The following is a 27,687-nucleotide window of genomic DNA, read 5'->3' on the forward strand; positions in this document are numbered from 1 at the left end:
AAAAGGCTACAAGAATTCAAACTACTGACGACACAAAAGTACGTGGTTTGCATGGGAATACACGAGTGTGTCCCACTAGGTTTACTTCCTGTTTTTTTTTTTTCTCTCCTCATGTCTCCCCCTGTTTGAACGTAACGGACACCTTTCGTCCAATGGTATCAGTCCACATGCAGAGCAGAAGAGAGGGGCAGCAGTGAGGCGCTTTGATAAAACCGGAATATCAGCTCGGTGTAGCGCCACTGAGAGCTGCGCCACGGTGAGGCAGAGCACGGCACGGCTAGGACAGAGCACCGGACTGGGCGAATGCAGTCCTCATCAGGGGCCACTGCTGCATACTCCTTTCCACCATTTTTGGAGATAAAAGGACACTCAGAGTAAGCTTTGTCGAGAGAGGGCAGAGGTGTCTAGCTCCACCGAATATTTCCCCGGATTTTACCTCTAGAAAAATTAGCCAGGGGACAGGGGACACGTCTCAGTTATCACCAGTTCACGGTCTGTAGCCGTCGATAGCAGCCCGAGTGTGAATGCCCGTCGGTCAGTTGGCAAACTATTTCTTGCTCTGAGTGTTTTTAAAGAGCCGGTGGGGTGTACAACACAGGAGTATTGTCGGTAAAGCCGTGTGGGTAGGAGTCGACTGTCCGCCATGGAGAACGCTCACACGAAGAGTGTTGAAGAAGTTTACAGTTATTTCTGCGTCAATGAAAGCACAGGACTTGCCTTGGACGAGGTGAAACGACAGAGGGAAAAATGGGGCCTAAACGGTATGCTAATTAAAAACCAAAGTGTGTGACTAACACTGTTGTTGTGAATGGGGAACGCTTGCAAAATGTGTGTTTTTTGCCAGTGTAACACAGTCAGAGGGAGTAGTGTATACTGTATATGGGGTAAATGTCACCAACATTAGCCGGCCGGCTTCGTGTAGTGATTTGGCTGACGTCATCACTGATGACCTCGTGGGTTTCCCATCTCGTTTTATACAATATAACAAACAATCACTCAGTAAAACACTGCAACATTGTTAAACACTGTGGAGTGTGTTGAAATCACCAACGCCAGACCCAATTCAGCCATGCAGTATATGGTTACTTTGTTATACACTGTGATGTTTAACATGGTACCACTGTTGTGCACTGTAATGTTGCATAATGTGTGACTTTACTGAGCATGGTATCATGATCACACCACCCAACAGTGTAACGTCGTTAAGCAAATACCCCTGACCATGATATCTTGGTTACACTGTTGAGCACAGTGCCATGGTACCAACGCCGTTGAACGTGGTAACATGATAACATTGTTGGATATGATTGCTACCATGGTAACATTGCTGACCACTGTAAGATTGTTGAACATGATATTGTAGTAAACTTGATGAACATTGCTTAGAGCAAACACAGCCCACGTGTGTGCAGGTCCAACAGGCATTTGACACTGAACAGTGGTCACAGGATCACCAAAGTAACATTATCCTTCAAAGTTAAGCTCTTCTGTCCCAGGCTTAAAACAGCTGTTTTATATTAATATAACCACGCACGTAATGGATGGTAAACCCACTTAACACTGCTTTACTACTTTTATTCATAGAACAGTTTCACCACCTTACCTACCTACTCAAACGTGCGCTATACGTCATAGTAGGTTGTTTTAAACTGATATCTGAAGACTGGATTTTTAAAGTAAAAAGATTAAATTTATTCTATTTAACAGAGCTTTGCACCTATTAGTGGTTGTTTGTCAAACAGAAGCATCTCCACATTTTTATTTACCGTTATATCACTAATTATAGCAACACAGTACAAACCGTAGCCAATTAATTTTAGTGATTACAGTATAAGTGTGGCTCTCTGACTCCATCATCATTAATGAATGTGCAGGTGTTGTCGTAAACCTGTGCTTTGGGTGCTAAGTTTTGCAGAACCTCATCGAATTTGGCTTTCTCTTTTGTTCTGGAGCCAGTGCTCTGTGTACAAGAAGCAGGAACACATAATCACACATGATCCTTAAAGTTAAGTCTTGACTGTTTTTTTTTTTTTTTTTTTTTTTTTTTTTTTATGTAACCACTGATTATCCTTTTCATTTTCTTCTTTATTTTCCTGTATGCCCCTGGATTCATCACCCCTGTACACAGAGTTACCAGCAGAGGAAGGTAATCACTGTTTCTGAAATCATTAGTCTTCATGTGATTGCATGTGTCTATAATGGATTTTTTTTTTTTTTTTTTTACTAACTCTCCTTTTCTGTAGGAAAATCTTTATGGGAGCTTGTTGTTGAACAGTTTGAGGATTTACTTGTTCGAATTCTTCTGCTGGCCGCATGTATATCTTTTGTAAGTATATCGCTCGATATTTTTCTTTCCGTTTGTGCTGCTAGACTAATCACTGTATACTTGCTTGATTGATTGTATACACTCTTAATCCATCAAGTCATTCTGGATTTATTGAATGCAAGTGAAACTTGCATTTTGATGAGTTACACACCATCACTCTCTCGTTACTTTCTGTTTTTTACCTTGTAATAGAGGCGATGTAGAAATAACCTAAAAGTTGAGGGAATTTAAAGGTGAGTTGGTGGATTCAACTGCAGAGAGAGAGCTTTCCACCCTTGGGTGAAAGATTTTATAATATGAAGTCAAACAACAGGTGGACTTATTATTAAACCCGGTGTGATGAATGGCAGAGGAAAGTTTATGCATTGCATAGTGGCAAAGTGTGAACGTCTTCAGTTTGTTTAGCTCAGCTGGGGTTACACTCACAGATTAGGGAGCCAAACAGCTGAGAAGGCTAGCGACCTGTCTGAGGAATGGTGACAACAGCAGTAGCTGGTATTGAGTTGCTATCACCATGTGCCAAGTAAGACGTCTAAGTCATCTTGCATGCTTGCTGTGCAATGACTTTCCCTGTTCTCTCTCATACCTCTGACTCGTCATTACAGCGTTAGACGGTTAAATATATGGTGGTGAATTGTCACAATGTAGTGGCATAGTGCTAATTTAAAAGTGTAGTGTCCTTTAGGTCTTATGTAATAGCTGAACTTTACTGTTTGGTTTGCTATTTCAGTCACTGGAAAATTCATTTTGTAGGATTTAGAGTTAATGCAGCCTCATCTATGACCTCTTCCACTGCAAAAATATTGTGTTTTTCAAAAAATTTAAGGTAAAATTTAGATTTTCCTTTTTTATTTTCTATGAAATGATGGCATCCTGGGAACCTGAGTAGTCATTTTGATAATTGAGGCCCCTCTGTCTGTGTGTGTCAGCTAGGAGGGCCGGTATGTAGTGTGCAGTGCCCAGTCAGGTGATACAGAGGTGTCAGTGGCGGCTGTCTGACAGGGCAACAGAGCACCATTCAGGACCAAATTTGGGCCCTGACCCTGAGTGGGAGGGCACTAGTCAGACAAATGCACACACCCCACCTCAACATAAGCTGCATCACTCTCATGCATACTTCCCATACTACTTGTTTCTGTTTTAGATCTGTGCACATTTTTCACCCCTTGCTCTCCATGAATGATCTTTGTTGAGTGAATAGATCAGAAAAATCATGCTCTACTTAGCAGTGCTGTAATCTAGTTTGGACAACAGAGTTTTTCCAGGAGTGAAATAATAAGGCGAAGGTGTGATGAAGTGTAACAAGGCCGTGACTGTAGTTGGAAACCAAAAAAACTGAATTTTTGGCCAGCATGATTCAGCAGTTAACCAAAATTAAACAATGAGTTGTCAGTATGTCTGCTTGCATAATTCTGCTGGTACTTACAGAGAGCTCCTATTTTAAAGTAAGACATTATGCAGATATCTCTCATAAATGTTTTTAATCTGCATGTGAGGGAGGCCAAGAGTATGCCTTTTTTCTGTCTTGAGGAAGCATTGAGTAGAGAGTGTTTGGACTGTGACAGGCCACTTCAACATTCAGGCCTATGTTTCTGTTGGGTATTGACACAACTATTAAGAGTTATGCTTGCCATTTGAGTTATGCCATTGAAAAGGTCTTTGGCATCAAGTGCGGCCAGTTAGGTCTTATTGTGGCTGATTGCTTTACTACATTGTGGGACATTAAGTAATGGCTGTGGCTCAAAAGACAATTATAAGACAGCATTCCCACAAAATGAGTCTTATGGTCAAAACATTGTCCAAGTAAGAGGTCCCTTAGTAAGCTGTGCAACAATGCCGAGGCAACTCCTCAGGCATTGCTGATGGGTATAAGTCTGTCCTAGCCTGAATACTAAGCCCAGCACTCCTGAGTCTACAGTCCAGCTGCATTCCCACTCATTTCCATATGGCCTATTCACTGCAGCCTAATCTGCAGTTAAAAAGTCAACAATTACAAATGTCCATAGGGGAATATCAACACTTGCTCACAGTGAACAGAATTAATACATTACAAGTAACTGTATTTTGCTCAGAGTGGTCAGGTGGTTTGGATGAAATTCATTAACACTGCTACATAACGTACTTATCTCCTGTGTGTTGAGGGTGAATGTGATATGTGAGGAAATGTTGCTGTGCAATTGCATGAGCTGATCTCTTATTACAGTACATTAACTTTTATGTAAGAAGTGCGTGGGATGATACTAATCTACTAAAAACAAACAATCTCTGCCTTTGATATTGTGCCTCTGACTGTTAGCAAACAGCTAAACCATCACATTATTGGAAAGAAGTGTTGCTTTCCCCCCAAACAAACTGCCTGTGGAAGAGCTGAAAACCTGTCTAGTTCATTTAAACTCATAATTTGTGACTTTTCAACATGAACGTTTACAACAGTCAGGGATCTGATTTTTCAGGATTTAAGTTTTCATATACAGTCCCCATTCCTTTGTAACTGGATGTGGTAATTTGCACGTTTTTCTTTCTTTTTTTCGTTTTTTTTTTTTTTTTTTTTTTTTTTTTTTTTTTGATGTTCACATCTGTAAATGTTGATGCCTCTCATACTGGATCATTTTTATGTTCTTTGAGATGTCTTTTAATAAATAATGACATGTTGTTGTACTGTTTTCAGGTATTGGCCTGGTTTGAGGAGGGAGAAGAAACTATCACAGCCTTTGTGGAGCCTTTTGTAATCTTACTTATTCTTATAGCCAACGCCATTGTTGGTGTGTGGCAGGTGAGAAACTTCTAGATCTAAAACATGCTGTATCCTTTAGCTGCAGACACTGAAATTAGATCCCACTAAATCTCCTGTATCTGTGGAATAGGTCTGGGTATGATGAAATATTTTCATCTCAGTTCTGTTACTTAAAATTCACTGCCTTTCTTTGTTGAAAGAAATCGCATTTCATTATGCAATACTGTATTGTATTTCAGTACCCGTCTCTGCTGTGGGATGTGGAAAGCAGTGTTGTATTATAGCCTGGATAGTCATCAACATTCATTAAGTGGAGAGAGATAAGATACCTATCTCAGATCGGCTTATCAGTGGCGCTCGCCCATTAAAGATCTATAGTTTTTGCCATCTCTGTAACATTATTTGCTTTTCAATTGGGAGCCAAAGCCTCGCTGATGAAGACTGGTCCAGACAGTGGGTCAATGATAACATTTCAGAAAAAAAGATGTAAAGTACATTCCATGTACCAAAGTCACAACTTATCCTGGTTTGAAAATGTAACATTTTTAATATCCATTAACATAGTAGACTAGTGTTGAAACAGCTGACTTTGTCTCATTGTTGCAACGCATTAATACCCATGTAGGCATCCTGATTATCTGGAAAGGAAACAGTCTGTTGTTTGTTGCCGTAATTGGAAGATCTAAATGTCATCGCTGGTCTTAATCTGTAAGCCACTTTGCTATCAGGCTAATACAATCAATGAGCTATTTTCTTTCTTGTGGTTAGATTATTTCTTTTTTTAAAAAATGAGTGGGCAGTTCACTTGACTCAAGGATTTTTTTTCTCAGAAGAAGTTTGGTAGAATGAAGTCAAGATGAGCATCAGTGGGGAAAGTGTGTGTGGGATTGGACCTTGGTCACTAGGGCCAAGCTGTAGGTGGTGACAGATGTTTGTCTCTGACCACATCCTAGACATTACTGAAATTCATAATGGCTTAAAAATAATATTTTAAAAATAAACCGCAAGTTATTCTCATTGTAAATTGAGCAAAAAATCACTAAACAACTGTGTGCTGTAGACAGAGTAAATGCTTTTCCTGTAAACCCTAAGTTACCATAGTGAACAGGAAATGATGGATTTGGCCACATCTGATATGTTTTGCTCCTGAAAGCTGCCCAGCAGCAGACTTCACAATTTAATTTTCCTAACCAAAACTGGCTATCAGAAACAATGCAAAAATAAATATGCCTACATAAATGTAAAATTAGATCTTTTATCCAGTTCTTTTATGAGTTCTTTTATCCAGCTTGTTCACTATGAAGCCACTGCATATTCAAAGGGGAATCCCTGCATGCCATTAAGGTTGGCGCTGCCACTATTGGTTAATGTGATTTTATCATCTGATACGCTTTAACTTTCAACAGTTAAACAATGTTGGCACCAAAATTTGTTTTTCCACTCATCAGGAACGTAATGCTGAGGATGCCATTGAAGCCCTTAAGGAGTATGAACCTGAGATGGGTAAAGTGTACCGCCAGGACAGGAAAACTGTCCAAAGGATCAAGGCCAAAGACATCGTGCCTGGTGACATTGTGGAAGTCGCTGGTAAGCTGACCTGGCCTTTGTTATGTGTTTTCCAATGGACTGGGATATGTGTGTGTCAAAATTTTTCCAAACAATTGCCTTGGTCCACAGAAGAAATGCTCTCTACCCATCTTCTGTACCTCTGATTTCTTTACTTAGCCCTTTTTGTCACACATGATTGTTCTAGAGATGCAGGAATATTTGTGATTCAGTGTTCCCACTAGTAATGGAATTCATGGAATATCATGGAATTTCAAGAGGAAGTCAGAGAATTGACTAAATTATCTGGAGACATCAATGAATATCAAGGCTTTGTACAAGTGGAGTGGAAAGCAAATGACTGAGCTGAAATTCATTAACAAACCAGGAAGGCATATTTTTAGATCATAGAGGCACTCTGATGTGGTCGTGAAATGTCTTGGAAAAGCCAAGGAATTTTACATCAGGGCCACAGTGGGAACCCTTGTCACAGCTATTGTGGTGGTTGCTGGTAATATTGGTGATTTAGGAAGTCAACCATATTTAACTGTCATACTAATTTTTTCCTCCTTAAGCTTGAGGCTGCTGAGCAAACAGCATCAGGCAAATCCTTAAGATGTGGAAAGTTAAAATGTTGCTTGGTGCTTAGACTTACGTCAGGCAAAAGGACCATCTGAATATCACATGAGCTAAACAAACCCAAACAAGATCAAACCTTGTTATACACAGAAAATTAGCGATTTAATGCTTTTGCAGTTACTATCAAGAATTTTTTGTTTCTTTGTAAAAGAGGGTTTATTTTATCTCATATCTCATTGGTGATCAAAAAGCCTTGGTGCTATGGTAGGATAGTTCTTGTTTCCATTTGGCTCTGCCTCAGGTAAAGTCTATTTTTAACAGAGCATATGATTCCAGGTATGGTCATGGATTACATTTAGCACAAGCTCTAGTTCATACCCCCCTTCCCCAAGTGCCACTGCAGAGGTGACTCACCCTACAAGATTGGTGTATTTTGAGATGTTCCTATTAACCTGTTGTCTCAAAGGGCTGGGCACAAGTGATATTGAGGCCCATTTTGCTGTGTGTGTGTGTCTGTGTGTGTGTGTGTGTGTGTGTGTTTTCCTCTTGTGTCCACACACAGTCTGGATGAGGCTCAGCTGAGGTTTGCTGCTCCCAGCAGTGCTACACATTGCCACATCCTCAGCTGCAGCCTCCTGACTCAAAAGACAGTTTTCTTGCAGTGCAGCATCTGAATGAGCACTGGAGTGATCAACACTGCTGTGATCCCCTCACTGTGTATCCTTAAGTGAAGTTCGAAGTATCAGGATTCAGCACTTTGGCTTTGAAAGGACTGTTTTCCCCTGCAGCATACACACATGGCCGTATAGAGGGATGAACAGAGACGGCTGTGTTGTGGAATGCGGGAGTCCTTGAAGTACCAGTGTTATCAAGATACTCCATTTAACCCCAAGCCACGGAGGCGATGCAGTGTGTTTCTGTGCATAGTGGTAGGTTTTATTTTTAGCTGTCATAGGGCTGTTTAGATTAAGGAATACCTTATTTATAGTAGGGAGTGACAGTAGTGAAGATGACAGGTGTCTGCCCCCCCAGCCCCCTCCCTTCCCGGCCTGCCCTCTGAACCGTTGTTACAGTGGGTGATGTGGGACAATGTTCAGCAGGACTCTGGAGTAACCTTGACAAGGACAAATGCAGCACTGAGTGTATCAGGAGGAAAATTCACCCCATTTTGTAACCCTGTGGTTGTTTTAAAATATATAATTTGTTTTCCGTTGAATGCTAATCATGACTTTTTGATCATGTGTCACTGATGAAAATAAGTTTAGTGAGCTAAATTGTTTAGATTAGGTTTAAAAAGAAACATGTGGTTCTCCACATGTATAGATGCCTGGCTATTTAAACAACCCGGGTGAAGGTCATCGTACGTTTTGCTGTCAGCAGTTATACTGAAACGCAGTTGACAATAAACCGGATGCTTTCTTCCTGCAGTCAGAATGAGCCCATCAGCTCAGCTTACTTCACAAATCCTCCAAATCTCCTTCATAGTGGTTCCTGTCAGCCTCCTTTTTTATGAATAATATTTTCCCAGAGCTCCAAAGTGACCCCCTGCCATGCAGACGAGCAATGTGATGACGCACATGCTATCCAGCCCGCTGCTGAGCTGAGGCAGAGGACAGAGGCGCAAGCCCTCTGTGGCTGGCTCAGCCGTGAGAAGAATAGGCTAGCAGCTCAGCTGTGGAGCTGCTTGTCAGGGTGCTGCTGTGGATTTGAATGCTGCTTCCTGCTCCCACCTTCAGCTCCCATCAGCCCTGATGAAATAGACACGCTGCTTTAAGAGGCTTGCTCACTCAACTGTGCTTAACATCATGGAAATTGGGTGTGGAGTATTTGTTTTGCTCATCGCCTGTCTGTGTAGTGCATTTCTCTTTTTTCTCTCTCTCTCTACTAGACTATTATCTACTTGCAGCAGTTCGATCTTTATGACTTAGCCTTCCCTTTTCAAGCCTGGGCTGTCTCATCTTAGTAGATGAAACAAAAAGACGTTGGGCTGCTCTAACCAGGCTGATCTGCAGCCCTGTCCATTTCTCTGACTGCTCTTGTAGGGTTGATAAAGGACCTTTTTCAGCTGTTTTCTTCACAGCAATGTGGCTCAGGCTAATGGTGCAGTGGCACACCAAAACTAACCCCGGGCGTTTTCTAACTGCTAATTTACTGCCGTCCAGGTCAGGAAATCTGGATTCATGTTATGGGTCTTACTGAATAACACTGATCATCCATTTTTTACACTCAAAACTTAAGCTAAAGAGAAATTGATGCAGCTTTGCATGATTACTAATCAGGATGGAAAAATGCCACCAGCCAAATGCTGATAAGTCTGTGTCTGGTAAGTCAGTTAACTCAACAAGCCACTTGTGTGGTTTAAAAAAAAAAAAAAAAAAATGATGTTAGCTGGTAACATTTGGAGTTCCCCAGCTACAGTATCCAGTGGATAAAAAGTTTGGGTTGCTGCCCAGGTCATAACACAGGACTTACTGTATGTTGCCAGTTTACAGTTTGGTGTCGAGGACTTGGTGATTTGGATGTCTGCCTTTTCTCAGAGCAACAGAGCTGAGTGGGTATGTTCTCTGCCGCATGTGAACATGTGGAGTCTGGTAGTGATACCAGCCTGTGTGGGGGGTAATAAAAGGGGAGGATCTCTTAACTGCTCCTATTGTGTGGAGAGTGAGATGGCCTTATAGGGAAGTGCTTTGTGGATAACAATCCCACCCCATCGAGCCCTACGCACAGGAACCCTACCCATCAGCACCCACACCCTCCACTGAGATTCCAGACACCACGGATAGCGTGTGGCATGTTGTGTGGCCTGGCAAGCGTCTTTTGTCACCGAGGGACAGTCTTCTGGTGAGGCTCTGGTCCAGCCAGGTGTTCAGTGTTTCCGGCTTGTCAGCTAGATGGACCAGAATGGGCCGACCTTACTGACTAAGCAAGGACTAATTGGATGCTCACAAAACTCAAATGTAGTAACGGTCTTTGCAGCAGTGGTTCTTGACCATGTGCCATGTACATGCAAAACTATATAGGAGGGACACTACAGCTCACCTTACTGACTAGGTCTCTTTTGTGTTTGAAGGTGAAAGCACCTGACAGTGTTTTGTTTGAATCAAAACCTGCCATATACCATCAAGACCCAACCGTCTCTTGGGTTGGATGGTGTATGGTTAAGCGCTATTTTGAATTCCACCAGAGTTGAGGACAAAATCCACCCACGTGGTTATGGTTATAGTTTGGTTGGGTGAGGGTACATATAATGGCTGTTTTTATGTATTTTCAACAAATTTTCTGCCCAATCACAGTGCTTGTGGGCGCATGTTGCCCAGAATTCTTTGTGGGATTCATAATGATGCTGTTGTACAGGGTTTACAAAGTCCACATCCCTAAATATTCCTGTACTGTGTAACTCAGTGGAGCATGACACTCAAGCTGCTACAGTTTCAGTCTTCACTTGGGCTACTCATGCTTAAACACAATTATGCTTTCAAGGTACCGGTTATTGTCTCTGTATAAAAGTATTCACTAAATGCTTTTTGTGAAATGAACCTCCAGTACAGCTAACAGCGGGACCAAGCCTCCATTAATAAAGCTCATGCTAGTTCTCTACAGACAGTGCAGATGCAGTCCACTGTGCTAGTCTTGTTAACCTTGAGTCCTATGCAGCATGCATTGACTGCTGGGAATCTGTGCTATGCTGTCTGGTTAGAGGTGGGACAATGTGAGGTCAGCACAGTGTTATGAGGGGCCACTGCTGAAAGTAGTGACCTTAAGACATGAGGGGAAAGTGACAGAAACTCGAGTACCCCTATGAGCCCCCCACCCACCCACCATCACCACCACCACCACCAAAGATAGGCTGGTGTGCATGCCTGTTTCTGTGTCTCTAATCCTCACTGCAGCCTCCGCCATCACACAGCATAATAAACAGGGAATAATAAGTGGGACGTTTGCAGCTAACCTCTTTTATATAAAATGAATAAAAATATTTTATATGGTGATTATCATATTTCTAAAACTGCAAGTACGTTAGAGGTATGATGCATTTATTTCCATTTTTCTAAAATAGTTATTTTCTCTAATGCCTATGCACTACACTTTCACAAGGTATGTTTTACTGGTAAATTGTAAAAACAGAAAGTTGTTCAAATCCTTGCACCCGTGTTTTCCTTTGGCATCACATCTGCACAGGCTGTGGTGAAACCTCTGTTGAATAAAAATCTATGAGGAATTCTGGCGGATAAGATTTGGATTTCAGTACTCAGTTCATGTTACGTCTGCCTTTAGCTTCATTTGCCTTTTAAGCTTCCAGTTCATCTTGACACAAACAGCTTCGCAGTCCTGGGACAGGTTCTGTTACTATGGCAACTCAAACAGTTGCTTGCTATGTAGATGCCCAATCTGCTGCTTAAGATGCATAACAGATGTAGTATGGATCTCTGGGGGAAGTGGAGAGATGGTGCTTACATAACCAAGGTCAGAGGTGAACATCAACTCCAGTCAGCAGTCACATATATGAATCCATAGCATAGACTTGGTAAGACAAATCTTGGTAAATTTAAGCTCAAGTATGTTTTTATTTTATTTATATTATTTTTGTTGTTGTTGCTGTAATTCCACAAACCACTTTGCTAACCAAACATCATTTAAAGATCCTGCTCCATTCTTGTTGGCTAGTAAAACAGTGGAACTGACTGGTGAGTTTTGTTATTTACTAGCCACTCAAACCAACACACAAAACAGGTTTCCTGCCCTGTTAGGCCTACACACAGTGACTTTGTTTACATTCACACAAAAAAATACAATTACAATACAATTTAGACAATTTAAGTAGCGCAGGACCCACGTAGGCATGATATTCTTTGTGCGTCAGTGCACTTAAGCCCTACGTCAAACCATTATCACAGTAACGTGGTGTACTCACGTGAATAAAGACTAGTCAGAACACAGATAGACCTTAATTGCATTTAAGTTTGAACAAGTTGTTTATTTGTAGCTGTGTTCCAGCTCATATTGTGTGTTTTTTATATTGTTGCATTTTTTGCGCACAGAAAACATAACTATAATGTGATTAGAACAATTTAAGTGAAGCAGAAACCATATTCTGATCATGTTAGTGCGTTTATGCTCTACGTCAAAGTATTAATCACAAAGTCGTGTATTTACATTAATAGAGACCATTCATAACATGGATCCACCTTAATCGCATGTGAGTTTGAACAAGTAGTAATTTGTGACCCAGCTTATATTGCTCCTTATTTTTTTCAATTCCGGTTGAGTATTTGCAGTCAACCTATGTCACATGAAAGCCAATTATTTGGGTAGGCACCACTTAATAGAATAGTAAAATCACCCTGCTGATTTAATCAAAGTGACCGTGGAAAAATATGCACTTCAGAGGGTCTGTCAGTTGGTACCACAGCTTTGTTCAAGCAATTGCAAATGAGAAAAAGAGTACAGAGATTATATACTCTTTAATGATTACTCTGACTCATGGAAATGTAACTCCAGTACTCAAGACTGCCAAAAGCTTCATTTCAACTGGTTCAAACCAGTTTATCATATCTTTAACTGTCATATGAAGCAGAGAAGAGGGAGCCATAGAGGGCTAGTATTTTTCCATCTTCCAGACTGTTGTTCTGTAAATGATTTTGTGTGTGTAAAAGTAGCCAGTGAGAGCAGCAGTAGAAGCTGCGTTGGAAAGCTGCCGCATGTGTCACCTGTTGACTGTGCTTCTGAAATAGCCTCCTCAACATGGCAGGAGCTCAGCCTTTTGTTTCAGCTGCCATCAGCACATGCAGCCTCCTGACTGGCCACGAGGAAGCCTAGCCTACCGAGCCGCACGCCATTCCCTAATACGCAGCAGAGGCAGGTGCCAGTCAAAACTGGCGGCTTGGGTGCCGTGACTGCCTTGCTTGCTGTTGAAAGGTGGACCTCTGGGAGTCATATTGGCAGCGCCGTATCACTGCAAGCACAGGGGTGAAAAAAGCAGAGCTGGGAAATAACAGTACTTGAACAGTTTTTTGGTGCTTGCTCTTTACTTCTGCTACTTTGTACTTAAATACAAAAAAATACTTGGGTAGATTTTTCAGTATATATTAACTATCAGTGCATTTTACTGCTAATATCTCTATACTTTGAATGTTGAATGCAGGACTTTTTCTATTATGGCACTGCTGCTTTCACTTAAGAAAATTCAAGAACTGTTTTCCACCTCTTTGTTTGAGGAGATGGTTGGACTGCTACCAAATAGGATGTTGACATTAAGGGACAGATGATCTACACCTGATCTGGGGCGGGCCTGCAGTGTAACACAACTTAAGGATAATGCACATGTTGCACAAAGCTAGCCATATCACTCAGCACTTGGTCTTTTGTATAATATCAGCACGTAACACCATAGGCACCCAGCCCTCCAGCCATATTTCTTGGCTCAGTGCTCTGTCTCTCTCTCTCTCTCTCTCTCTAAGTTGTCAACATTTCTTCAAAAGTAATGACTTTGCACAGGAAGTCTTATGCAACCATCAAGAATGCAGCTGTAAAGCTCTTCTATGGAAAATTTTTAATGTTTTGTTCCTGTGGTCTAGCCAAAGACAATCCTTTTCATCCTTCCAGAGATGAGATCAGTTATCTTCCAGTTTAATCAATTGAGGGACCTTTCATCATAAGTTGAATATTGAAAATTTCTTTCTTTGAAAAAGGATTCATATCAAGCTCTATCATCAGTGAATGAAGTGCAATCTTGGTTTATAGTTTGAACTGAAAGTGAGCTGACCCTAACCCTGCTTCCTTACATCTGTTGTGTGGTCTTCTCAGAAACGAAGCTTCCATTGCGCCTGTTGTTCCACATTTAGATGGTAAAAGATGCAGCTGAGCTCAACACAAGTCTTTCTCAGAAAAGCTGTCACTGTCTCTCTTGACTGGCAAATGCCCACTGATAGATCAGAGTTCCTGGCACCGCTATTGGTACATCTAATGAGTTGATACCCGTCCAACTACTGGCTGGGCCGTCTCGCCCGGTGGGGTGTCAAAACTCAGGGAACCAAGACTGTTGGTACACACTTAATTGTGATGAATCTTGTGTCTTAAGTAAGAAATATGTGAAAGCTTAGAGACATAAACTTGTCAGTGGAGGGTTAGCATGCTGACACAGTGGTGTGACTTCTGAGAGTTTAGTCTGAGAGACTTCTCTGTTGTGTCTTTGTCTTCCACTGATTGACAGGGGCTGGTATTATCCCCTTCTCTTCCTGTACTGTGGTGACGATGAGGAAACAGCTGCCATCATGTGTCCACATTTAAACCTGATCAGCGCATTGGGAAACATATTGAAATACTTTTCCCATTTTTAGCTGCATGCGTTGTTGGTCCTGATGCTATTTTCCCCCTCCCATTTCTCAAGGGCACAAGAGGGTTAGATTACTGTATGTGTTTCCCTCAAAAGGGAATCCTAATGTTGAAAATGTAGACAAAAAAAATGTACCAGTCATGCTTTTTTCCCACACAGGGGAAGGAGTTTCCATCTCAACTTTCTCCTGATTAAGAGGAAGATTAGACGTTATGTTCGGCTTTGTTATTTTGTGAGATTCCCGCTCAGTTGAGTCTGTCTTCTGCGTTGTGAGCCTACCGTGTTCTTGATTGAGGTCTCTCAAATCATTCTGACACAATTAGCATTTAACAAGTAGGCCTATATGTAGATGACACACAAGGATCTGTGCCATAGCCTGAGCCATTTCCCCAGTTTCTGTTGCCTTTATGTACTATTAGGAAGCTGAATTGGGTCACTGCAATTCAGATGTGCCCAAATTGGCCTTTTCCTTTGAGACAGCCCTTTTATGGCTCACAAGTCCTCCATTTCCTTCTTTTTTTTCCCCTACAGCGATGGTAGTGCTGTTCTGTTGCTGTATGGCACAGCAGCCAGTCCTGAAGTGAGCTGTGCTTCCTCCGTTTCCATCGACGCTGAGTGACTGACTGCAGAAAACGCAGAATGCCTCATCTGTTAGGTCACCATTTAGCTTATAGTCAAGTGCAGTAACATAAATGCCATTTGGAGGACACTTTAATCTAAAGCACCTTACAGTACCATGAGTGTATGTATTTTTAGCATGGGTGGGCTCAGTGGGAATCAAACTCCCTGACCCTGGCATTGTTGGTCTCAGGCTCTTCTTCTCATTGGGCCACACAGGGCTGTGTACTATGCAAATATCTACGTCAATATATGAATGGCAGGATTACTGCTGTTTTTGATTTTCCTTATGATCACAGGAAAAGCAATTTGTTTCACGCTCATTGATTGTAATAGAGCTTTTTTTTTTTTTTTTTTTTTTACCACAAAGTCTGCTGCTTGTCATTATTGTAAGCTTTGAAAAGTAGACTCTTATGCTCTTTTGTCTTTCCCCTGTTGATGTTTCTGTATGTTTTGTTTATTTTGTCATTTCCTGTTTGATGTGTTTTATCTCTGTTTATGGTTTTGTTTAATTCTAGTTGGAGACAAGGTGCCTGCTGACATCCGTATCTGTTCAATCAAATCAACAACTCTGAGGGTAGACCAGTCCATTCTGACTGGTAAGACATATCTGCTGACTACTGGCCTTACCATTCATACATTAGCTATGTTAAGACATTTTTCACAATTAGTTTTGCTCTGATAACATAGTATTTTGAATATCTTAACTTATGCCTCTGAATCTTGGATAATTAATAGAAATTACATTGCTGTAATTTGGCAAGACTTACATTCACACTACCTTTTCTAATCATAGGTTTCACTTCCATCACTCATAAGACTGATTTACTTTGACTGTATTATGACTTTCTTCCCATGAGCACATGTGTTTATCAATTGAAAGTTTAGTGAGCATGTGAAAGAGAGTTAGGGTGTATCAATTAGAATAATTGCAAATGTCCATTCTTGCTTTCAGCTTCAAGTTCCACATTTGCTCCTTGTTCTGTTTTCCAGGTAGCATGAATTATTAGCACCATAGGACCCTCTGTAGAGAGTGTTGTCTGTGCTTTCTCCTAGAGCTTTTGTGCAGAGACATATGCAAATAGATATGACCTGTTGCCCTCTGTTCTCTGTGTAGGCGAGTCTGTTTCAGTTATCAAACACACCGACCCTGTGCCTGACCCCCGTGCCGTCAATCAGGACAAGAAGAACATGCTCTTCTCTGTAAGCAGCTGGCTCAACTCTCCACAAGACACCACTTATCCTCTTGTTGACCTTGAACCACGTTTGTTTGGCTTCGCACAACTTCAGGGGAAATATTGCCTGTTTTTATTTAGAGATATGTTACATGAGATGTTATCATTTGTACTTGCTCCAGCATGTATGTGCTTTCTGTTTACAGGGCACCAACATTGCTGCTGGCAAGGCTGTGGGTGTGGTGGTAGCCACCGGTGTCAACACAGAGATCGGTAAGATCCGTGATGAGATGGCGGCCACCGAGCAGGAGAAGACACCCCTCCAGCAGAAGCTGGATGAGTTCGGTGAGCAGCTGTCAAAGGTCATCTCTCTCATCTGCATTGCTGTGTGGATCATCAATATCGGGCACTTCAATGACCCCGTGCACGGAGGCTCCTGGATCCGTGGTGCTGTTTACTACTTCAAGATCGCCGTAGCGCTGGCTGTGGCCGCCATCCCTGAGGGTCTGCCTGCCGTCATCACCACCTGCCTGGCTCTGGGCACCCGCCGCATGGCCAAGAAGAATGCCATTGTGCGCAGCCTGCCGTCCGTGGAGACCCTGGGCTGCACCTCTGTCATCTGCTCTGACAAGACAGGCACCCTCACCACCAACCAGATGTCTGTCTGCAGGGTGAGTCACTCACTCACTCACTCACACACACACTCACATTGTTGGTGGTGCACTGAGCGGTTTAGTTGTGTGCTTTCTTATCTTTGTAATACCTGAATAATCGAACATCGTGGTCCACAGGTTAGAGATACCATCCCTTTAACCAAAAAGCCACTGGTGCCCTTCCTGCTGCAGTTAAGCCATGTGTCCTGTGGAAGTGCCCTTTAGCAATATACTGAACCCCTACACACTCAGTTACTATAGGTCTCTCTGGTTAAGATTGTCAGTGTAACAAAAGAGAGTGCAGTCTTCTTTGTGGTAGAGAATAAAGGCTGTTTAACAAGGAGCCAACATGCTGCAGTCGCTCTAATCTACATTGAGTTGCTGGATGACTTGCAGTGCTGCTGTTGCATAACTGACCTTGCGTCACCAAGCTGCAAAGCAGTCTGTAGTTCCTTTCCCTCCCACTCTATGAGTGGCACCCTGGTGCCGCTCGGCCCCACATTATCAGGACATTTTAGCATTTATTAAAGTTTAATCCTCTTTGTTGCCTTTGCATTGATTTCCTCAGAACTGTTGGCTCAGCCGCTTTTAGAATTGGACTTGTGGCATTACTTTACATTATTTATCGAACAGTTTACTACAGTTTTTTAGGTCTGTTTTTATTTGGGACCTCACACTAAGCTTCATGTTACACTTGCGATGATTCAGTAACCCAATGATCCTGCAATTACTGCTGTTTTTGATGAGGCATTGTGATTCACGTTGTAAAGTAAAGAAGTAAACCACTAAAAACAATGCATTTGCTTTTAGGACAGCATTAAGAAAAAAAAAAGGCGAAAAGGCAATGACACCCGTATTGTGACCTTCATTAAACACTGACTTATCTAAGTTGGTAGATCATTGTCATCTGGTTTCTTTGGCAGAGCTTAGTGCCAGCATTGCCAGGGTCAGGGGCTCAGTTTATGCATGGGTCACCCATAAATGGCTTTGCATAAAAGTGCCAACATCAAGTGGTGTAATGTAACCTTGTGAGTATGAAATGAGACCCCAAACACCGCCAACAGGAGCATGTAGCGTATCTTCTACATGTCTTTGTTTTCATTCTGTCCACACAGGCTAAAGTCTGTGTGATAGAAGAGCTTTATAAGTCTTAAACTGAACAGAAAAACTGAGCCAAAAACAAGCCTAATCGAATGTCCATTTTCTTCAAATCATCAGACAGTAACAGCAGAAGTCTTTGAAGTGCGGCCTCTGGCTTGAGGGGGTCTTTACTGATTGTCATCACTCTTCTTCTGACGTTAGTCTGTGTAGGCAGTCCCTCTGATTAGCTGTGTGTGTGTATGTGTGTATGTATGTGTGCGTGCGTGTGCAAGTGTGCATCCGTGCATGTGTGTGTATTCTCCAGTAGGAAGGAAGCTTCCTGTGGGAGTTGGCCTGGCCCTGTAGCTTCTTCCTTTTGGGCACCACTTCTCTCTTTACTCTGGCTCCCTGGTAGCCTCTGCAGTTTACTTATGGAGGGAAACTAAACACCCTCTTCTCACAGCATGCAGCAGGCCACCCAGCTTGGCCCTCACAGAGACACTGGAGGCTGATCTGATATCTTAATAGTTGTCGCTGCTCATGCTCACTGGGGACATCTGTGGTTTCTGCTGCCACCTGCTGTGGCAGTAAAGACACTCGCAGTCGATTCACACACTGTTGATCTGATCACATGCTGTCTGCTTTGGGAACGTTCATATTCATCTTTGTAATGTCCCACCTTGTCTTTTGCTCTCCAGATGTTCATTGTTAACAAATCCGAAGGCGACAGCTGCTCTCTGGCAGAGTTCACCATCACAGGTTCTACCTATGCACCTGAAGGAGAAGTGTGAGTACCCTAACCATACTTGATACTTTTTTCATGGTACTTTTTTTCTTACCTGCACACTGCACAAAACACGGTCAGTCACTGGCGGTGGGACATTTTCATGAAGCAATGTGGTAGTTTCTCCTTGCCTTGGTCATTTGCTTTGCACCATGTTGGGAGGAGAGGTGCAGTTGTGGGTGTGATGTTACCCAGAGACGTGCTCTGATTTTTTAAAAAATTTATTTATTTGTTTTGCCATGGGTGACTGTGATTTGTGCCTGTTTGGACCATCTCAATGGCATGGTGCACCCGTGAATTGTGTTACATTCAATACCCCATTTGGTGGAGAAACTTTAAGCTACAGATCCCAGAAATCTCAAAACCCTGGTTTATGTATTATGCATGTCTGTTAAACTTTGATATGAATCTCTCAAGATGGAAAAAATATTTCAATACATTGTTTGTGCATTCTAACGCACACGTGCCAGTGGTTAAATGATCATATCAATGAAAAACTGCTGTGCGTGACGCACAAAATAATGAAATCATAGAATTTTATCCATATAAACTGGCTCAGTGATTGGTTAACTAAATAGATTATGCTGTGTTCAAGGGAATATAGATTGATATATATAGATTGATATATTGAAGACAAAAATATGATGAGGAAGTATGGAATCTTTCATTGCATCTCTTTCAAATGATACAGCGCTCTCTTCACCACCATAAAAGTAAATAATTAAAGGATCAATAAATAATGCAACATTTAACTTTTTCAATTAGGAATTATGATATTTATTCTATTTAGACAAGAAGGAGAAGCAATTGAGAACTGAGACATGGATGTGGCAAAGAAGGGTGTAAATTACTATTAAAAGGATGTTAATATTTTTTCTTAACTTTGTTGCACACAAACAGATAGTCACCCAGGTTGATCGTCTGTGCTTTTCCTCAGCTACCACGATGGCAAACAAGTGAAATCCTCCCAGTATGATGCCCTGGTTGAAATGGCCACCATCTGTGCCCTGTGTAATGACTCCTCTTTGGACTTCAATGAGGTTTGAACGCTGCCTGCTCCACATGCCTGACTTGGACAGAGTGTAATCTGGTGTAACGGTGGCTAACTGGTCTGTTTTTGCTATCAGGCTAAGGGTGTGTATGAGAAGGTTGGCGAGGCCACAGAAACTGCTCTGACCTGCCTGGTGGAGAAGATGAACGCCTTTGACACAGACATCCACCACCTGTCTAAGATTGACAGAGCCAACGCATGCAACTCTGTGAGTGGCATCAGCTCCCTCAACTCGACACACTGCACATTTCCTCTGAGCTGCCTCAGCTGGATTTCTTAGTCTGTCTCTGTCTTTATATCAGGTGATCAAACAGCTGATGAAGAAGGAGTTCACCCTGGAGTTCTCCAGAGACAGGAAGTCCATGTCTGTCTACTGCACCCCCAACAAATCCCGCTCCTCCATGGGCAAGATGTTTGTAAAGGTATCCAGACAGGGTTCCTATGCAGATGTGGAAAAAAATGAAAATGAATTTGATCATTTATAGGCTATAAAGGTCTTTCAACTGAACAAAAAGCACTGTTGTTTAGTTCCAGCACTCATATCATATAACTACACTTTTATGAAGTTGAAGATGCATTGTTGTTTGTGGTGTTTGTCATTGTTAGGAAAACATGTAATTTATAGACTGATGTGGCCATATTCATGCAGCCACTATTACAATACTTAATACTGAACACAAACCAAAATCTTCAAACCCAAACAAGAATGGAAAAAAATGTAATTTCGACATGCAAAATGTATTCTAAGTTTGTACTGCGCAGTTTCCTTGTTTTCCTTGTGGCTTCTATCCAAAACATTTCAGCTGTTTACTGTAGCCCCACTTTTGATTCTGCATTAGTCTCCTGACATGTTCTTCACATTTCATTTCACACCCTTCTGTTGTGCCTCGCAGGGTGCTCCGGAGGGAGTTATTGAGAGATGCACTCATGTCAGAGTGGGCAACAGCAAGGTTCCCCTCAGCCAAGGCATCAAGGACAAAATCTTGTCTGTGATCCGTGAGTACGGGACGGGCCGTGACACTCTGAGGTGCCTTGCCCTGGCGACGCGAGACAGCCCACCCAAGATGGAGGACATGATACTGTCTGACACCGCCAAATTTTCCGAGTATGAGGTGAACTCTCATTTCATTTGTCATTATTTTACACTTTAAGAAAACTTAAGCTGTGACATTTGGTAGGACAACAAGACTTCACATACAGTAGACAGGACAGCACGAAATACATTATAGGCATTAGATTGTGTTTGTTCTGAAACAATTACTCAGTTGATCGGATGATCAATAGAAAATTGATTACATCAGCTAGTCAAAATCCCAACCATTTCCTGATTACAGCTTCATTAAAATCACTTAAGATGTATGAAGATGATTTCATTCACACCCGTTCATATTTTCTTTATGAAATCAATCCTTTAGTGTGTTTTTTGGCTGTTTGTGAAACTAAGGAAGAAGTCTCAAGACATTACTTAGGTGTCTGCCCTGGACAGAGTAATGTCTGGACTTATCACTCTACAAGTACACATCAAACACTGAGTCATGTCTGTTTGTGTGTGTCTAGTCTGAGCTGACCTTCGTAGGCTGTGTCGGCATGCTGGACCCCCCTAGACAAGAGGTCGCAGCCTCAATCAAGCTGTGCCGCCAGGCCGGCATTCGCGTCATCATGATCACCGGGGACAACAAGGGCACAGCGGTGGCCATCTGCCGCCGCATCGGCATCCTGACTGAGGAAGATGATATCGAACGTATGGCCTTCACTGGCCGTGAGTTTGATGACCTGACGCCCTACGCCCAGCGTGAAGCTGTGACCCACGCACGCTGTTTTGCACGTGTGGAGCCCTCTCACAAGTCCAAGATTGTTGAGTTCCTGCAGGGATTCGACGAGATCACAGCTATGGTAAAAACACTGAAATTAAATTTCAGCATTCCTGCAGGTCAGAGTGTCCAAGGTGTTACGTTGTTTAACTTCATGTTCATATATAAATAGATACAGGACAGCGTTAGTACAGTGTGACGGTGTGCCATCTGTAGAATTACCAGTGCTTTGTTTCTTTATTTTTGCTGATGAATTTATATTAAATGCAATTCTAAGTAGTATTTAAAATTTTTTAAACTGCCTGAAACCTTCAGACACTGTGAAGGTGTTAATTTTCCAGTGTTGCACAGTAAATGCCCCCCTTGAAGACAATGTTTCTCTACAGACAGGTGATGGGGTGAATGATGCCCCTGCCTTAAAGAAGGCAGAGATTGGCATCGCCATGGGCTCTGGCACTGCCGTGGCCAAGTCAGCCTCTGAGATGGTCCTTGCTGATGACAACTTCTCTTCTATCGTGGCCGCTGTTGAGGAAGGCAGAGCTATTTACAACAACATGAAGCAGTTCATAAGATACCTTATCTCGTCCAATGTGGGGGAGGTGGTCTGGTGAGTCTCCTCATGATGAGACGGAAACAGTTTGTCACTCACAGCCCACAGCTCTTGTCAGGGTCTTGCAATGTCACATATATTTAGTATTTGAAGACATTTGAGGACGGTGTTGATGTCTTTTAGTTGTTATTGGAAAGTTAAGTTGTTATTGGAACCAGTTGTTATTGCAAGTTCGTACATGGAGAATTTCCTCTTGTATGAACAAATATTCACTGTGCTGAAAACAAAAATACACTCAGTCACAGTATGCTCACCATCGTAAATCACTTTCACTTTGACACAGATCATTGTCAGCTTTAGCTCTTGAGACTTGCCTCGCTGTGCCCAAACCATAGCACAGCTGCTAACTTGAGTATTCTTCCTGGTAGCATCTTCCTCACTGCTGCGTTGGGCTTCCCTGAGGCTCTGATCCCAGTTCAGCTGCTTTGGGTCAACCTGGTGACTGATGGCCTACCTGCCACTGCCCTTGGCTTCAACCCCCCAGACCTGGACATTATGGAGAGGCCTCCCCGCAACGCTAAGGAGCCCCTGATCTCCGGCTGGCTCTTCTTCAGATACTTGGCCATTGGAGGTTAGTTAATGTTGACTCAGTGTGGTCTGGTATTGGTCAGTGCACAGAGTGTGATACAAACACTTTGCACAAATTTCCTATGAAACTATTTCCTCGTGAAGAACACTGCCCCAAATTCACTGTCCTTGAGGGTGGATAGGTGCAGTTTGCTGGTGTCGGCATTTTTTGGGTAATGGTTCCCAAAGAAACTCTTTGCCCTCAAGGGATATCTATGCATTTTTCCCGGTATCTGTATTACTGTTGCTGCTATGTTTTTCACATGTAAGTTTTTGACTCTTTGAGCTCCACAAACAAATACCTCTCCACCCCCTTTGTATTGGTGTGAAAGGAGACAGGGAAGTGTGCAGCAGACAGGAAACCTCACTACATCACACACAAATTCACCTTGGTGAACCATTACTTTAAGGCGATTTGTCTTATGTTATGTAGCTAAATATCCAAATTCAGTTTTTTTAACATAGTATCAAAAGAATCTGTTAATTTGCCATCATACAATCTTCTCTGAACCTATTTGGTCAGGTAATCTGTGTTATGGTAATATGACTTTTGGTGTCTTTGCCCCAGGCTATGTGGGTGCTGCCACTGTAGGAGCTGCTGCCTGGTGGTTTACAGTTTCTGACGAAGGACCACAGGTCACCCTTTACCAGCTGGTGAGTCTGTATGTCTGAGAAGCCAACCTTCACCATCCTTCGGCTCTCTGCCTTTCCCTGACTCACCTGTCTTCCCCCCCTGCAGAGCCACTTCCTCCAGTGCTCTCCAGACAACCCAGACTTTGATGGCCTGGACTGCCATGTGTTTGAGTCCCCTTACCCCATGACCATGGCACTGTCTGTGCTTGTTACCATTGAGATGTGCAATGCTCTTAACAGGTAACTGCCTTTGGGAGAGGTAGAACGAACTCTGGCAGGGATTATTGCATGGAATAGATGACAGGCAAACTGTACATCAGAATAAATTAAGTGCCATCTGTAGTCACCTTTTCCCTCTCCTCTCCAAAGTCTGTCGGAGAACCAGTCCCTGCTGCGTATGCCTCCCTGGGAGAACATTTGGCTGCTGGGGGCCATCTGCCTCTCTATGTCCCTCCACTTCCTCATTCTCTATGTGGAGCCGCTGCCTGTAAGTGTCACATTCAAACTCACTGATGACTGGATGACACATTTTAAGAGGAGAGATTTATTCTGAGATAAAGATGAAGCAAAGATGGCTCAGAAATGAGCCATCTGTAATGCCTGATGCAATTAGCTACGGAAGGCCACAGCTTGAGCTACAGACTTTTTGGTTTTAGTTGCCCCCTTGTGGTTGTAAGGCTTTATTACAGACATGGAGTGAAAAACATTTAGGGTGTAACTGTAAGTAAATGCAGAATAATTAAGTGGGCAGATACATATGAAACATGCACCTGCTCCTCTCTGAGTCTTCACTTATGGTCCTGTGTAGCACTGCAGCATGTGTAGCTAAAAGCTGGCACTAACTCCAGGGTTAGAGGTTTATTATTCCACTGGAGCCATCCATACTAAGGACAGAGACATGGATGGAAGTGTAACGCTTACTCTCTCACCGTATGATGCATGTCATGTTAAATGGCATATCAACTGCCTGCTCTTTCCCCAGGTCATCTTCCAGATCACTCCTCTGGACTTCACCCAGTGGGTGATGGTGCTGAAGATCTCCCTGCCTGTCATCCTGCTGGATGAGCTGCTAAAGTTTGCGGCCAGGAACTACCTTGAATCTGGTAAACAGCTGGACTTGCCAGCCAGCAAAGGCTCCTCCCTGCCTGCATGCACGGAGGGCATCTCCTGGCCCTTCGTGGTCGTCTCCCTCCCCCTGGTGTTGTGGATCTACAGCACCGACACTAACGTGTCTGTCATGTTTTGGCCCTGACTGACTCCAGTACACTACCTTCCCTGTGCACCAGTGTGAAGTGGACATTAATACACTCGTCTAACACAATTAAATTAACTTGGAACAGCTACGCCAACTATATCATGAGGGTTCCAGTCAACACTTTTGCACCTGTTCTGACAGACGTGCTCTGTCTACTGTTAGATCATTTTTAATACGAATGTTTTCACCATTCCATCTATGTTTTCTTTGACATGTTATTTTTTTGGGGGGTGGGCGGGGGCTATTGTAATGAACTGAGATCTGACATTATGTCCATGTGTCCTAATTTCCCATCAAGCTTTTTTTGTTTTTATCCCCTTTTTTGAAAAAGCAAAGAGGCCCTTTATGTAGGAGCTGTCTATTGAGCTGTACAGAGAATTAACACTATTTTATGATGATTAATGTTTTGTAATTTTGGGACAGAATGTGGGGATAAGAATTATGTTTGTGAAAAGGATGTAATTCTGAGGACCATATAGTTCAAATTTATTCTTTGGACACTAATATCTGGACAAAGACTTGGATATATTTGCCCTGGCATGAACTCCGATCTCTAACCTTCATTTTTGAACTCCGTGTATCTATCTTGTTCATTCATTATTTTTCTGCATTAGGCAGAGCACAGCTACCTCATATGCTGTTGATATGACCATTACTACCCATTTGTCGCAACAACCATTTCATAGATACTGTCATATTTAGTGTTGAGGTATGCACCACTTTGTTTTGCAGCAGACACATGGCCTCAAACCCTCTCACACCTTTTAAAGTTATTTTTAAAAAACTTTTTAGTTACATTTTTGATTGTTTTCTGTGCTCTTTGAGGGAAGACAGAACATCGATGTAAATGTTACCTTGGTTTGATTCAAAGAAATTTTTGATATAGACTGTCGGTAAACTTGTTTACTTCAAGAAAACACATTCTGTCTTGATTTCTTTCTAGGTTCACTTTCAAGGTTCAGTCTTAATCTTCAGTCCTAATAATAATCTTTCTAATTTATGTATAATGTGCACATACTGTACTTGAATATGTAAAAAGGCACCAAGAAGCTGATACTCTTATCAGCTAAGCACAACATGGACTATTTTTGGGGACCGGTGTGTGGTTTAGACTTGTTTGTACGTATCAGCTAGCAGAGACTATTCACCACAGCCCCGGTCGTGCTATGGAAGGCTAAAAAAGACTTGGCGGAAGAGTCTGTATATCTGTATATAGCACACAAAGTAGTACCTGTATGTATAGATTTGTTTGTTTACATGCTCCATACCTTTACACTAGTTGACTTGAGCGTGTTCTTAGCCATAGGTAGGTATTCTTGCATGCCAGCTCCAATATTACCAGGCCAGTGAGCGCTTGAGTTTTGTTAAACCTAACTGTTGTTTCTTCCAATGCCTTCCACATGTTTACCTACAGAGTGAGTACACGTGACCTGCATGCCCACAGCCCACTAGTGCTCGCTCATCTTTGACATGGTTACACACCTGGCTTTGCAGTCTGTCATTGCTCATATTCAGGCTACTTACAGACGAACAGTTCGGTTGCCTTGAAATGACAGCAATAACAGCTCCTCTTGTTTTATTTTAAATTGGAATAGCAGTTTTATATATATATTTATACTTTTGATGGTACAAGTGTGAGAGGAGTAAAATCAAGGTGGAGGGTTTCTTTCAAAATGCCTTTGATGTCACCAAGTGCCAGGTACACATTGTGTAGTAATAGCCTCCTTTGGTATTGTACATCCTGGCAGCATATCACTTGTGCCAGTTCTTTTTGATTGTAGAGTGCAGGACCATCTGCAGCAAGAATTGGCAACGGGCAGAGGCACTGACTTTTGAGTGCCTCATACAATTACAGGATGTGGAGTTTTTTTTTTTGTTTTGTTTTGTTTGTAAACATTTGTCTCTTTATTTTATTGCAGCTTGTATTTTGTAATGATTCTCTTGCTTGCACATGGCATGGCCTTTTACATGTTTTCTCTGTATGAAGAGAGCAAATGCTTTTTACGTTGGCTTATAATCATTTCAGTCCTTTGATTTGGCTCTCCCTCTCTCTCTCTTTTTTCCCCTGCAGCTAAGGCCGCGTAGGCCCACCTCTACTCTAAATTCCTTGCAGAAACTGTAAGGTTTTGTTTTCGTGTTGTGCATGTGTGTTTTGAGCAGCACATCTTCCAAGACCTGCATGTCAGTGAAGAAATACAATCAAAGACATGGCTCCTATGATTCATGAAACATTTTTATCAAATGGACAGATATTAATTAAATGTTCAATTCAAAACAAGTCAGTCCCATGTCCTCAGCACTTCCATCCGCCTGCATGAAGAGCCTTAGATTATCCTTCAACCTGAAGAGGACAATTCTCATGCCATCTTTCTAGACTAAGATGTTAATATCAGGTAGAGTAAATGTACAATATTCCATGGTGCATGTCCTCTGAAGCAGCCATCTGTTTTACCAAATTTGTGTAATAGGCAATGTATAGTATTGGTACATAGGCTAGAAATTTGTCAAATAGTACACCTGTATAATAAGCTCAAAAATACTGGTCATCTTTCCTAAGGAAATACTTTTATGGGATATGTAAAACCAAACAGACTCTTTGTTTTGCTTTGCACGGAGATGTGCAACATGTTTGAAGCAGATTTTACGGTATCTGGGAAGGTGGAAGTGCAGCGCTGCAGTGATGCATACATTTTACCGTGAGAAAGGCAGTCAGTCCAATTCACTGGCATGTTTGCCAAACTGCTGTACTGTAATTTCAGAGATGATTGTACAATGTATCACATGAATTGTGGTTTCAGGTAAATAAAACTGATATACATGAAATGCAGTTGTTTTCTGTACTGTTCATATTTGAGAAGGATGCCTTTCCAGATGTCATCAAGATTCATTCATCAAGTATTACGCTGAATACATTCTTAATGACTACCAATATG

General features: G+C 42.1%; 1 protein-coding gene across 1 annotated transcript; it reads left to right on the forward strand.

Annotated features, from left to right (window-relative positions):
* The first annotated feature begins 165 nt into the window (after nucleotides 1-165).
* On the forward strand, nucleotides 166-27,581 carry LOC115364912 (sarcoplasmic/endoplasmic reticulum calcium ATPase 2-like). The gene is made up of 20 exons (XM_030059583.1): nucleotides 166-761; nucleotides 2,129-2,146; nucleotides 2,244-2,326; nucleotides 4,995-5,099; nucleotides 6,509-6,647; nucleotides 15,654-15,734; nucleotides 16,253-16,338; nucleotides 16,517-16,981; nucleotides 18,742-18,830; nucleotides 19,765-19,867; nucleotides 19,955-20,086; nucleotides 20,181-20,300; nucleotides 20,772-20,990; nucleotides 21,436-21,771; nucleotides 22,076-22,296; nucleotides 22,668-22,870; nucleotides 23,435-23,520; nucleotides 23,606-23,739; nucleotides 23,869-23,986; nucleotides 24,482-27,581. Exons 1-20 carry the CDS (start codon nucleotides 644-646, stop codon nucleotides 24,749-24,751), a joined length of 3,126 nt encoding a protein of 1,041 aa, XP_029915443.1. The 5' UTR covers nucleotides 166-643; the 3' UTR covers nucleotides 24,752-27,581.
* The last annotated feature ends 106 nt before the right edge of the window (nucleotides 27,582-27,687 follow it).

The sequence above is a fragment of the Myripristis murdjan genome, chromosome 9 (assembly GCF_902150065.1).
Source record: "Myripristis murdjan chromosome 9, fMyrMur1.1, whole genome shotgun sequence".
Taxonomy (NCBI): Eukaryota; Metazoa; Chordata; class Actinopteri; order Holocentriformes; family Holocentridae; genus Myripristis; species Myripristis murdjan.